This window comes from Maniola jurtina, chromosome 16 (genome assembly GCF_905333055.1).
Source record: "Maniola jurtina chromosome 16, ilManJurt1.1, whole genome shotgun sequence".
Taxonomy (NCBI): Eukaryota; Metazoa; Arthropoda; class Insecta; order Lepidoptera; family Nymphalidae; genus Maniola; species Maniola jurtina.
In genome coordinates, this window is record NC_060044.1 from 2387272 (window position 1) to 2401207 (window position 13936).

At 37.5% G+C, this 13936-nt stretch overlaps 3 protein-coding genes across 3 annotated transcripts; 1 reads left to right on the top strand and 2 right to left on the bottom strand.

The window, feature by feature from the left end:
- Window positions 1–2282: 2282 nt before the first annotated feature.
- LOC123873148 (helix-loop-helix protein delilah-like) lies at window positions 2283–3091 on the bottom strand. The gene has a single exon (XM_045917858.1). The coding sequence runs from the start codon at window positions 2959–2961 to the stop codon at window positions 2494–2496; it is 468 nt and encodes a 155-aa protein (XP_045773814.1). The 5' UTR covers window positions 2962–3091; the 3' UTR covers window positions 2283–2493.
- Window positions 3092–6993: 3902 nt separating this feature from the next.
- Window positions 6994–8766, top strand: LOC123873429. Its single transcript, XM_045918273.1, has 2 exons — window positions 6994–7134; window positions 7714–8766. Exons 1-2 carry the CDS (start codon window positions 7030–7032, stop codon window positions 8764–8766), a joined length of 1158 nt encoding a protein of 385 aa, XP_045774229.1. The 5' UTR covers window positions 6994–7029.
- A 97-nt stretch (window positions 8767–8863) lies between these two features.
- LOC123873007 (inhibitor of nuclear factor kappa-B kinase subunit alpha) lies at window positions 8864–11879 on the bottom strand. The gene has a single exon (XM_045917653.1). The coding sequence runs from the start codon at window positions 11572–11574 to the stop codon at window positions 9268–9270; it is 2307 nt and encodes a 768-aa protein (XP_045773609.1). The 5' UTR covers window positions 11575–11879; the 3' UTR covers window positions 8864–9267.
- Window positions 11880–13936: the final 2057 nt, after the last annotated feature.

Here is a 13936-nt window from a genome sequence, read left to right on the forward strand (position 1 = left end):
TAACCTGGAAAGAGTATGGCAGTTTTCATTAAACCTATTATTCGTTTGGTTTCTATACGGCATCGTACTGCAACGCTAAATCGCTTGGCAGCAAGGCTTTGCCGGTAGGGTAGTAACTAGCCACGGCCGCAGCCTGCCACCAGACCAAACACATAGACACACACATAAACACAACAGACATAATATAGAAACATGATACAGCAAGATAAATCGTATATTACCTGAAAAGCATAGATAATCCTTCTCCGTTACTTCGTGGGAAAAATATACTTACTCCTTACTTACTCATCACTGTTCTAAAATTTCACTTAGCTCAGACTGGCAGCTAAACAGTAGGCTTAGTACGAGTACGAAACTACTAGTTTACAAACCTGGACAACGTTGCTAGATTTCGAGTATAGAAACACTGTTTACGTAATTATAAATTAAGTATATATAACCTTTACATAATTAAGTGTACAATGGTACTTATTTTTAACCTCCAGCGCAAACAGTTATAAGTTTGACTTGTGCATTGGAGCTCTTAAACGGTTGTACCGATTTTGATTCAGTTTGTTTTTGTTTGAAAGGTGACTCGATCGATATCGTTCTTAACTATTGATCTAAGAAAATCTGTTCAGCTGTTTGAAGATCTTTAGCTCCTTTCTAGTTGATGAATGGATAAAAGCAACTTCCACGATGATGTTCGAAATTTATCAACGTTATTGAGACGTGCGAACTCGTACTAAGCGTAGAGCAAAACGTGTGTAGGTATAGAATAGGTACACGTCCTAGAATCGATACAATAGACAAATTACAATAAAAATTGGCCAAGCACGAGTCGGACTCGTACACAAAACGTTCCGTAGTAAAAGGTACCATCCTTTAATTTAAGATAACGATTCATTTCAATTTTTGTGGCAGCCATCTTGAATTTTTATTATAATTTATTGTAGCAGCAATAGAAATAGGTACACGTTAATTCAACTCTTTACCTTTTGCGGTTCACGCGAAGGCATTCCGAACCAGTGTTAAGATGTAGGTACTAATTGACAATTAAAAAGTACTTGTAAAAGTTTAACTGAATAAAAAAAATTATACAGTCCGCTGACAGACTGACGGACGGACGACTGGAGGCTCTGTGTAGGGTCCCGTTAGCACACTTCGTGTACGGAACCCAACAAGGCAGCCATTGCATTAATCTTAGCCCAGCCGACGGAACAATGAAGACTAGAGGTAGGCGCGTGGGCCCCGGCTCATTACGACAGGGGTTTATCTTCCGTGACGCCAGTATCCAGGTGGGACTGTGTGGCTGTGGGCCTCTTACTGAACCGTACGTCATAGCCCACGCTTCTTCAATTACCTATACCTACTAAGTTTCTCGATTTGCCTCATTGCACAGATTATTCAGATCTATTGTTTGAAATTCGAACGTTGCCTTGTTGACAACACCTACCTTTTTTTTTAAAAAGAATATTTATTAGCCTTTATCGTGCTGACTAATATTCCCCTTTCCCCTCCAATTAAGCGTAAAGCTTGTGCTAGGAGTAGGTACGACAATAGTGCAACGGGTGGGGTTAGAACCGGCGACCTTTCGGTTTTCAGTCCGCTTCCATAACCGTTGAGCTATCGAGGCTATTTATGGAATCATAATCATCATGTTATCAATCTATCACCGGCTCAGTACTGAGCACGGGTCTCCTCTCTGAATGAGAAGGGTATGGCTATAGTCCACCACGGGTCCCTTCTCATAATGGGAAGGAGCCATGTAGTCCACCACGCTGGCAAAGTTAGACCGCTAAAACTGTTAAAAGGATTTGAGTACTGACTACAGAGGTTCTAGTCATCGATATACATCGATGGTTCTAGTAGATCAATAATTTTCCAAGATTTTAACGTTACGTTTTCCCGAGTCTTCCTAAATAACTGATTTATTATGAATTTAGCCAAAGCTGTCACTTATCAGTTAATGCTAATAGAAGTAAGGGTTACTTCTCTTACACGGTCCCCAGAGCTTTCATTTAATATTCAAATGAGGACCAAACTACGTATGTATGGAAAACGCTCTCGCGCACTAGAGTCACTCCTCCAGAGTCTAGAGCTTTTTCTTTATTTTTTCTCTTAAATGTCAAGACCCTATCAAAGGAGCGCGATAGGCAAAAAGTTACACTAGAACTTCTGTATTATCAATGACCTATGATCTACGGAACCTACCTAAGTAGGTACTCCTACAAAATAACTGAGGTCGATTTAGGAATTTACCAGCCGCCATAATTTTTTTCACATAAAAATCAATCACATACTCTCTAACATAACAAAAACAATTTATTAATTAAGCAATAATAATAATAATTACACAACACTAATAAAATCTCAAAACCTCACTCGATAGACTATGTTTACAAAAACATTTAAAAAATAAAATTAATTAATATAATTAATATGGCAATACGAGAGATTGAGGAATTCCTTAATTAATTAATTAATCCGAAAATAGTCCAAAACACTGCACTGTCACGTAAATGTTCTGTCGATGTATTCATAGTCGAACTCCGCGAAGAATGAGTCGAAGGGCGATAGGGAGTCTTCGGCGAATTCTGAGGTTGTCTCTTGTTCTGTTGAGAACTCTGACAACTCCGAGCACATTGGCGAAGACCATCGTTCTGGACGAGAATCGGAGCTAGATTCAGGACTGGAGTCTCTCAGGGCTGCGGACAGAGCGGTGATATACTTCATCGCTAACCGTAACGTGGTTATCTTCGTCAACTTCTCGCATGGAACTGGGGCGCCTGTGATTTCGGAAGCCGGCACAGCTTTCCTCAATGTTTCAAACGCTCGGTTTATTTCCCTCATCCGGCTTCTTTCGCGAGCGTTCGCGGTTTTTCTTCTGTATTTGCTCAAGGGTTGCGGCGTGCGTCGCGAACGCGGCTCGCGGGAGCGCGCGGCGCGCGGGCGCAACTGGTACTTGTCGTGATCCGGCATCGAGTGGTTTTAGTTGGTAACTCCGTGGACCGTGGAAGCCCCACGCGACGCCCGCGCACAGATTCCGCTTAAAAAATACGCTCACTCCGCCCACTTGCCCCGCTCCGTTCATGTATAGTCGCGCCGAAAACTGGAGACAAATCTAAATAATCAAGCAGGTCGATTACGAAAACGCTGCATCAATCATTGCTACAGTCTCAATTGCCGTGATTGGCAGAATTTATAGTACATACCTACATCAACAATATTACATCTTAGGCAATAGCGAGAGAGTGTCAACTAGTCAGAGATAATTGCGATGGCATGATGATGCGAAGCTGTCATTGTTTCTACCGTAATCCAGAGGGATCGTATTGTCAAAAACTCATAAAAAATTCCGGTGAATGGTGACAGACATCGGAGATCGGAGGGTCTAGGGTTCGACCCCGGGCAATGCACCTCTTACTTTTCGGAGCTCGTATGGGCGTTTCGAGCAATTAATATTAGTTGTGACTTGTTTGAATGGTGAAGAACATCATGCAGAAACCTTCATGCCTGAGAGCTCTCCATAATGGTCCCAAAGCTGTGTGAAGTCTGCCTATCCGCAGTTGGCTAGCGTGGTGGACCACAGCCTAAAGTCCTCTTCTGAGAGGAGACGACCTCGTGCCCAGCTGTAGCTGTTGTCGTGGGAACACGAGGAACCAGGCTCTGTCATCGCTGTCACGCCATATAGATTATAGGTACCTCGGTTCTTTGTGAGTTTATAGGTAACTACTAACTAGGTAGGTCTTAGTCGAGTTAAAGGTTTGGTTATTTCTCTTATAACTTTATTCTTTCATCCATTCTTCTCCTCTAGCATTTTTTTACTTTATAGTTACTGTTAATGATTTTAAAATATTAGAACGGATATCTTTTGTTTAAATTAACTTTATCTATCGATCAATCGTATCTAAATTAAAATAGAATTTTACAACACGTACTAGATAGTTAAATACGCATTTATCGAAGCGTATAGGTAGATATACAGTTTTCTACTATTTATAACGTCCTTTGTAATTGTAACGCAAATGCATTAATTTATTGACTCATCCAACTTTATTTTTGTCATGGCGCGGCGTGTTTCCTTTGCAAATTTCTAAGGCTAGGACTAAAGACTCGACTAATATGGCAAAATGCAGCATAAGTTGCATTAGTTAATTGTTTATTAATCAATAGAAGCTATTTATTCAATAGTATGTGGCCACGGGAACGTGTGGCCTAGTTGTGATGTACATCAACTGGCCCAAGATGGCCCATTTGGTCGAATTTGGTGGTCCGAATTTGGCCTTTTCGTTTCCTTCAGTCAGCCACCACGGCTTTATGAGAGCACATTTAGTCATTGCTAAAGAACTTGATAAAGAACTTACGCCTCATCACATTTTTCTCTGCTAGTCATTGCGTAGGTTCTCTAGCCGGCACTGATGACGTAAACTTCGAGATGCAACCACTGAGTGAACACTGTCCATTCCCTCACTCTCATCCCTTCACTTGAGCTGAAATTCACATAAATAGACTTGTCTGTCTGTATGTCTAGACATGGCCTTAGTCAAAGATGATAACATCGTCAGAATTATCTATACATAAATATATATACGTAAAATAGAGGTCAGTGGATTTATTGTGCGTAGGCGCACGGTATAAGTGCAATTTAGATACCTAATCTACTCTAGCACATACCACTACTTATAATCAGAAACTATAAACCTCTTTTTTCACAACTATACGTAGGAAGAGAAACTAGGAACCTAGGTAGTTGTAAAAATTGGCCGTGTCCAGACTCCAGAACCATGGCTTTACCTACTCGTAGTTCCACTAGAGGAACTTTCTATTTTCCACTTGGATAAAGTAGGTATAGGTAGGTATAGTTAGCGACAGGTCGAGATGGCAATCGGCGTGGGGACGCCCCGCATAGCCCAGTGCGGGATAGCGCGGGTGTGCGGGGCGTCCCCCCGTCTCATACTCCGATTGCCATCTCGACCTGTCGCGTACTATACCTACCTTACCATTATTTTATCCCATCGCCGGTCCACTAATGAGCACGGGTCTTCTCTCATCAGAATAAAATGCTTCACCCATAAAGCAAGTAGTTAATATTTAATTAATTAAAACCCATACCTACAGTAGGTATATACTCGTAGTTTTCCGAAAAGTGCGTGCCCGAAACGAACCTAGGACCCCGCGAATAGGAGGCCGAACTCTATCTGCTAATTTTTCAGTTCTAAGTTAGGACACTACATTTATCTAACCTTAATTTTTTTAACTTGAGAAGTTGAGAAAGGTATTGTAAATTTGAATTTTTCGTATCAGCTTACCTTATCAGTTTATCTCATGAGATTGAGCATTTTTGTTGATATTGAAATTCAGGATTTTGGGAGATAAACCGATCTTGAGCAACGTAACTATGTAGTACTTAGGTATATTTTATGTAAAAAAATTGAACAATGTTTTTGTCGTTTGAGCATTGTGACGTCATAATTATGTTAGAAATAACGAAAAATCTTTTTTTTTAATTATTCTCTTTAATACTGAATTCTAGCCCCATAAACTAACGCTATACAAAACTTCACATCATTTTCTTTCACCGCCGAGTTTCTTGCTGGTTCTTCTCGGTAGGAACGGCATTCCGAAATCCGAAGCAGTGATAAATTATTTGGGTAAATTATCATTTGACGATTCAAAAGCACTTGTAAAAGTTTATTTCAATAAAAATATATTCTATTCTATTTTATTACTACAGTCCAACACCCTATTTTCGTCAAGCGGAAACCGTTTCTGCAAAAAAAAAAAATTGGCATTTTTAGGGTGAGATCTACACTGACTTTGCACAGGTTAAAACGAGACAGCCCTATACCGCTGACATAAAATATCTGTCTCGTTTTAACTGAAACTTACATCTAAGCAAAGTCAAAGTGAAGTCGCTCTATAGATTCCAACAATTCAGCTAAATGGTGCAGCAAGAACGTCTTTCACTGAAGTGCGCGACGGTACCTACTGTCACAATGAATGAGCAACAAGGCGCTAAGGCATGGTACTGATCGTTTGATTCCATTTGCATATTGGTTTCGGCATTTCCGCTCCAGAGTTAGCTAATTAAGTAGGTACCACTTGACCTTGAGGATCACAGATTCGAAAAACAATGCGTAGGCAAAGGCTGAGTGGTTATTATGCCTAGCGTAGGTGCAAAACGATGTCTAGTCACTAGTATCGCTTGTTTAAATTGGTTTTAACTGAGGATAAAGTTTAAACACGATTTACTGCAGCATAAAATCTATTTTGAGCTCTTTACTCTTCAGAGTCAGCAGAGATAACTCTCTAGAAAGATCTTAACTTAGCTGCTGACCTCAAGAAGGCATTTCAATGAGGTACTTATTATAGGTCTATTGCTTGTGTGGCAAACTTTTTATAGGACCTTTATATAGCTGGTATGAATAGCAATTAAAAACACGGTCAAGTGCGAGTCGGACTCGCACACGAAGGATTCCCTACTATCGTATAAGAAAATAATACCTACTTAATTTTTTTTTGTGTAGCCACAAATTAACGGCTTTCGGATTTTTTCCTTAACTTGTGCTACAAGACAATGCTACCCGCCAATTTACATGATTCTAGGTCAACGGGAAGTAGGTACTTGGAAGATACAAAAGACGGACAGACAGAAAACGAAGTGATCCTATGAACGTTTCTTTTTTCTCTGGAGATAACGGAACCCAAAAAAACAAACAGATGATAAGAAAACATTGAAAATTAGGTATAATAAGAAAATAGATTTGGCGGGGTGATTTGAATTTCGAACACAACTTACTTAGAATTTCATTTGTTCTGAGTTCATCATCGATAGTTTCATTTGGTTCATGCTGTTTTTTTTTTAATTAGTAAAGGAAGTTACAAGCAACCTGCTTTATGGTTTATGAAAAAAAAATTAAAGGCGGGAAACCTATCAATATTCCTCATATTATCGTCTAAGGTGGGAAAACATTAAAAAGTATAAAGTAGATATTATACATAACCAATTTTTGAAATTACTTAAATTATTTACCTACTTGCGACGCTATGCATTTAGATTTAAAATTATTGTTATATTTAGACAAAAGACGAATATTATTCGACATGAAAAATGAATGTGAGGCTTTCCTGGATCAATTGAACGAGAAAACAGTGAGTAAATTCCCACCATTCAGGTACTTACTTGAAGTCGACGTCATGGATTTGCTCGAGTTATTCCCCGAACTTGGGGAGCATCTGATGAGAGAACCGTTGAAATGGCAACGATCCTGTAATGATATTCTGTATTCATGTCTTAAATCGTCAGACAATGATATGAATCAACACGTACGATTATCACAAGTCGCTGTTAATATTAGATTGAAGAGTTTTCCTCATGTTATTAGAAATCCGAAACTGAGACACTATGCAGGTATTGACTCTTTGAAAGGATTACTCATAAATATATCTAAGCCAACGAACTACGTTTACCACACGGTGTGGTCGTGCCCCGAACAATGTGAAGGCAATGAAGTAGTATTACAATTTATACCGAAAACTCCTCCCAAATGTTATCTATGCCGAAGCACTCTCTTTGAAAACAGCGGTTTGAGAAGATGCGGTGACCAGGTCGAAGCTACATTTAAATTTAAAAACGATTTGCTCCCGAAGAAACACACTATAGTCGACGATCTAATTCAAAGTTTGCAGTTAGGTGGGACTTATTTTATTAACGCTGTAGTTTTGAAAAAGGCTACAGCTGTTTGGAGCTTAGAAGAGGCTTGCACTCATCCAGCACCACCTACTTCGCCTATCCCTCCAGACATCAAAGAATTGTTTGCCGCGTGTGATAAAAAACCATGGAAGTTCATCTACTGCCTTGCATCCAGCATTGGTGTACAAGTTAGCCCTTTCAACAGTTTCGTGAACGTCAAAATAAATCTATTGCTAAGTTTGGTGAGTATTAAAGCTAGAAAATTATGCGGTTCGGCTGTTTTACATTGTTTAGCTGCAGGATATGATACTGGTTACGTCGCAGAAATAATGAAGCAAGCATGCCAGCTAGCCGATTCAAATGTTGTGTTAGGAGCATCTAATTCTTCCATTGCCACTACTTTAATAGGAGCTTCTGGAGGTATATGTGTTATGCCTTTGCCATTACAAGTTTACAACCAAAAGCATATACATTCGATTGTATCAGCCATTGAAACTGGCGAAATTCAGCATGACATTAACAAAGTAAAATTGAACTGTGCAGTGTGGGCGCAAGGGATGGATTTTAAGAAAATAGTGCTTTACGATATAGCTAGAGTTTTCGGCACTGTTTGTCGCGGTGATTATGGAGAATACACAGATGAGTTAGCCGATTTCATTCTGCAACAAGCGATAGAACCTCCAAAAACAACTGCTGTAGAGAAACAAGCTTTGAACGATTTATCAGTTTATATAGATCTAGTAGGAGGTATAAGAGTTTCTATAGATGAAGACACTCAAAATCTCTTAAGTAATTATTTTCTAGCGGCTCGTAGAGAGAGAAACAAAGCTGTTTCGATTGGAAACATGGAATCTTTAGTTACAGTCTGTGCTATGTCTGCGAGGTTATGTCGCCGCTCTGTGGCAAATATCGACGATGCTGTTTTCGCTATTTGGTTACATGTAAGTGGTATGCAAGAACCGAGATTTGCTCCAGAAGAGTATCTAGAGACACCTAACGATATAAATAAGCTGAATAACGTTATCAAAAAGTTTGAAGAATGGCTAGAAAAGTTTACTGATTGTACCATTATTAAGTTATTAACTGAATAGTAACAATTTTTTGTAAACATTTGAAAAGTAATTTATTAACTGTAAGTATATGTAACATAGAAAATGTATTTGTTTTTGAAATAAATTTAACTACAACTTCAAAATAAAACAATTTATTTTTAATATAAGTAAATAGTTACATGTAAATAAAAAAAACATAATTGCACTTTGTTTTTAAAAAATGTACTGAGATATAAAAATTAGTACACTGACTAGACCGAAATTTCAACTGCAGAATATTTTTTTTTTAATATCCTCATTATAACTACAATTGTTAATATGTAGTAGTCTACAACTCTATAGTAGATAACACTTAGCCCCAATACTTTTAGCTAGTTTGTTCTAATACTTAGATAAAAAGATTATTATTGTCTATACAAAATAAGGCACTCTTAAAATAACTTAAAGGAAGCTATTAAAAATGATATTATTAAATTGTAATATCCATTAGCCTCCAATTAATAGTACATCAACAACAAATATAACAATTTAGTTATTATTTTATGCATCACTTAGAAAACTAAAATCAAATATTGATTGCTGGAGCAATTTCTTTTGGCTGTCCAATTTATCACAAAGGTTATTATGATTCTGCCTTAGTGTCAAGCTTTCAGATATGAGCGATTTTATGGAATCATCTCTTACTGTATTTGCTACAGGGATACAATGGTTCGAAACAGGCTCCCCAATCTGGAAGTCTCTTTTTTGGAAAGATACAACACTGTAAGGCAGATCAGCAACATTATCTGCATCCCTTACTACTACACTGATAGTTGACCATACACAATTATTGAATTCATCTATTAATGCAGATAGATCATTATTCAATCTGTCTGTATTTTCATTGGCCTTAGAAATGATGTCAGTGATTTTAGAAAACTCTGTGGTCAAGTCTTTGAGTTTCAATACAAATTGTTGGTGCTGTAATTCTTGTAAAATTTTGCTCCTCAGCTTTAAACAGTCATAGCATAATTTCACTATTTCCGGACATTGTCTCTCCTTTTCTCTATTCTCGTTGTAAAAGTCTGACTTTTTATGTGAAGTAAATATTTTGTATGCATTTGTAAACATGCTTTGGTAGTTATATTTAGCTACAAAGTTGTTGAGTTCATTAGATATTCCTTCGTTACTGCGCCGTGCTGCTGATTGTAATCTTACAGACAATTGTGACCAAGCAGTTTGAAGTTTTTGCGTCTTTTCTACTATTTCATCAGCATTTTTGAAAGTTTTTCCAAATCCACCTAGGAAATTTGTTCCAACACCATTTTCTTTTAAACTTTTGATATGATTTTTGCCTAGATCTGTCATTTTTGTCACAATTTCTACTTTAGCTAGTAGCTTGCCCAAATTTTTATCAGTAGTATTATGCTTGACGAGCAACTGTTTACTCTCCTGTTTCAAAGATTCTGCTCTGGAGTAAATACCATTAATGAGAGCATCATAAATATCCATCTGTGATATCACAAAATAGAAAGAGTTTCTGTACAAAGTTTGACTATTCTTAAAGTTGTACAATGCCTTATGAAGTTCGAGGCATCTTTGGACAGCTTTGGGTACGATGGGAGCTGAATTATCATCTATCATTTGTTTTTTGTTATAAACAAATAACATTACAGCGCTGGTTTCATTCCAGTATTTTGCAACAAGTTCTTCATTTCCAATTTCAATATATGTCATTTGTGATATTAAGATTTGATCTTCAGTAGCAATGTTAGTGTCTTTATTAATCCAGGATTTTAATGTAAGAATAGTTGTTGCATCATCAATCGCATAAGCTATGTGAGATAGAGCAGTAACAGAGAAAACTTTGATTATTTTCTTAGACAGGACCTTTTCCAAAAGACTGAATATTACAACATTACTTACATTGTTTCCTTTTTCTTCGGACGGGATAGCAAATGTGACTTTGGATGGAGCATCTCTACCTCTCAATTTAGGATCATACTCCAATGCTACCTTTAACCATTCCTCAAGTAAAGCCTTGAATGGCTTGGAAATATGATTTTCAGGGAAAATCTCATTGGAATAACAGACATCATTGTGAAATGTTTCATACACACAAATATGATCATGAGACTTCTTTTTTACAACAGGCATCCATTCAACTGGGGCTTTGTTTGGTAGGAACGGTCTGATGCCACATATGATTTCAAAAGCAATCAGTCCAAATGACCAAAAATCAACAGAGTTGCTATAAGTTTTGCTATAGAAAAGTTCAGGAGCTAAATACTGCAAGGTACCAACAAAGCTTGCACAGATAGAATTGGAATCTATTTCCTTAGCATATCCAAGATCAATTATTTTGTATGTAACTTTACTTTGTTCACTATTAGGGTCTGAGACACACATCACAATATTTTCAGGCTTGAGATCACGATGGGTAATTTTGTTGCTATGAAGAAATCGCATTGCACTGCCTAAATCGTTGAGTATTTTCCGCACTTGTACTTCCTTGAGTCCACCGCATGAGTCAGGCTTGTTTAACAATTGCCTCAAATCTCCTCCACTGCAATATTCCATACATAATATGGGTAGTTTAGAAGGATTCGCTCGCGCTAACCCTGTTTTGAACTCTGGTGGTAACTCTTTTGTGCCTACTATATTAGGATGGTTGCAGTTCTGTAGCATTTCCACCTCTTTGGACCATCGTTCTCTATGTTTCGCAGTGAGTTCATCGCCCCATTTGCAAGTTTTAATAGCGAGTTTCTGGTCATTACTTTTATGCCTCCAAAGAACAACCGTACCGAAACTTCCCGAGCCTAAAAGTCTATCTTTTATCCAATCACCGATAAACACTATATCTTCCATTTCTTGAAGACACTTAATTCCTGACTTATTTATTAAACATTTACTTTTCAGAGTACACCTTGCAAACAGTTTTATTAGATTTTCTTACTCGTCTTTGTCAAATACTTTCTTGATTCCAGCTCCGTTTGTAGTTTGAGTTATTTTTAGCTTTTCACTTCTTCCGGAAATAAAATAAAATTAGAATTGTTTCTGGTCGGTGATTAGAATCCTCTCCTAGACGTACCTACGTTTGTACTTTTTATGAAAACTGAAAAGATCGAAAAGAAACAAACTTACAAAACAGAAACAAAAAGTGAAAAATTAGATAGAGTAATAAAAATAATAAAATCCGGTTTTACGGCTCTGGGTTCTAGCCCAATGATAAAGACAATAGAATTAGTGCTACCAATGTATATTTTTGAATTCCCCAATACCTGGCGGATGGCTTAATGTACCCGCTTTTCAGGGTTCCGTACTCAAAGGGTAAAAATAGAGCCCTATATTAATGTCACTCTGCTGTCTGTCTCTCTCTCTGCGTGTCACAAATGAGTACCTGACAAAGCTGAAATTTTTATATACTTACTATAGAACATTGGCCCAAAACCAAATATTGAATTAGAAATTCAATTTGATTTTTTTAGGGGGGGCTCCCAAACATGAAAAAAGGGCCGGAAAAAAATGAAGGATATGACATTTTAGTAAGTACCTATATATTATGAATTTTGAGGTTTTCTTTCACGGTTTATTGTGATTTTCTTGCTCAGAAAAGAAATATTTTGTATACCAAAAATAATATGATGTTCATAATTATGTACGGAACTCTAAAAGAGCGTTTGACCGTTTTTTACTTTTTAGTTCAGCAGCTAGCAGGATTATCAATTTAAGTCTGGTCACACCGAGTCAATTGTCATTTTTTTTTTCTCTCGTCTGGCTTTACAAAGATTAGCCAATGTCATGTTTGTAGTTATTTGTAGGTAACAAGTTAGTTAAACTATACAAAGGACCTCGTCTGTGCCGGCGCTCTCCGACATACGCACAGCGCCCCCTTATAGCGCTTTCCAGTCAGTTTTAACCATTTTTAACAAAAAAAAACTCCAAAAAGGCAGAACACGCCCGCCAGCTAACACCAACACAGACGAAGTCCAAATTGTCATTCTTGTGATTCTTGTCATTTGTCATAAACTAGTATAATCAGCGTTGCCAGAATGTTACTTTTGTAACATTTTACGTTACTTTTGACCCCCTCATGTTTCCTCCATGTTACACGACTCAAAATGTTACTTTACGTTACTTTTAGGACTTCATAAAAATATTCAAATTTTTCCCAGCAAACCAAAAATAATCGTGAAACGGAACGCATCCAAAATATTTCACTTTCTCTAAGTTATTGGTCTAAGTTCACTTTGTTTTGTAATTACTCTGTGATTAAAAAAGTGTTTTGTTTGTTTTTCTCTGTGACTCAACTTTGTATTGGCCAAAGACCTTACACTTAAGGTCTTTGGCTAATAGTTATTCGTGGACTTCGTCTGTGGTGGCGTTTGCTGGCGCGCGTGTTGTGACTTTTTGGAGTGTTTTTTTGTTAGAAGTGGCCGGTTTTTTTGTTCTGCTAGTGTTTATTGGTGGTGGAACTGACCAAGGAACTGACTGGGAAGCACTCTAAAGGGGCGCCGCGTGTATGTCGGCGTGCGCCGGTACAGACGAAGTCCATTCTTATACATATAGTTTTCCTAACTTGTAAATAACTACAACCTTGACATTGGCTAATCAGTGTAAAGCCAGACGAGAGAAAACAAAAAAAGTTATTCGTTGCGGGGTAGTGATATTGTAGTTAGGTATCTAAGTACAAAAAAAAATTGTATCTTTATTTCGTCAAAATTCGAAAGTGATTGGTTTGTTCGTTATCCTTATCGACTGTGTACATGTGTTGCTAACACTACTTGCTTGGTAAGTAAATGTTGTATACAATGTAGTTTTAAGTAAATAAGTAAGTAGTTAACTAATTAGGGAATCAGTAATGCAAAAACAAAGTCATAGTATTTGCAACTGAAAGCAGTTTGTTTTTGTATTGACTGTCATCTTATTATTAAGTCACATTAGTTTCCAAAAGTTCATTTAGCTATTTACTACTTAGTTATTGTTGTAGGTAACTTCGGTTTTCTTTACAGGAATGAGAGCGAGCTGAGTAGATACCGGCCGGCGTAACCTAAAATTTGAGTTTTGCTATCGAATCTATCGATCTCTTTGCTGAGACCAAGGTAAGTAGTTAGGTACCTACCTAGTATTGTTCAGTTAACAAAACGAATTTGAAATTCCCGCGTAATTTTGTTCACTGCGTACCTACCTAGTGCGTTTTTTTTTTATTCTCTCGTCTGGCTTTACAAAG

Excerpts from the sequence above, each read along its gene's own strand:
- LOC123873148 (XM_045917858.1), bottom strand. The coding sequence starts at position 2,961 with ATGCCGGATCACGACAAGTACCAGTTGCGCCCGCGCGCCGCGCGCTCC.
- LOC123873429 (XM_045918273.1), top strand. The coding sequence starts at position 7,030 with ATGCATTTAGATTTAAAATTATTGTTATATTTAGACAAAAGACGAATA. Across the intron at positions 7,135-7,713 it reads ATCAATTGAACGAGAAAACA|GCTACAGCTGTTTGGAGCTT; the intron begins GTGAGTAAATTC and ends GTTTTGAAAAAG.
- LOC123873007 (XM_045917653.1), bottom strand. The coding sequence starts at position 11,574 with ATGGAAGATATAGTGTTTATCGGTGATTGGATAAAAGATAGACTTTTA.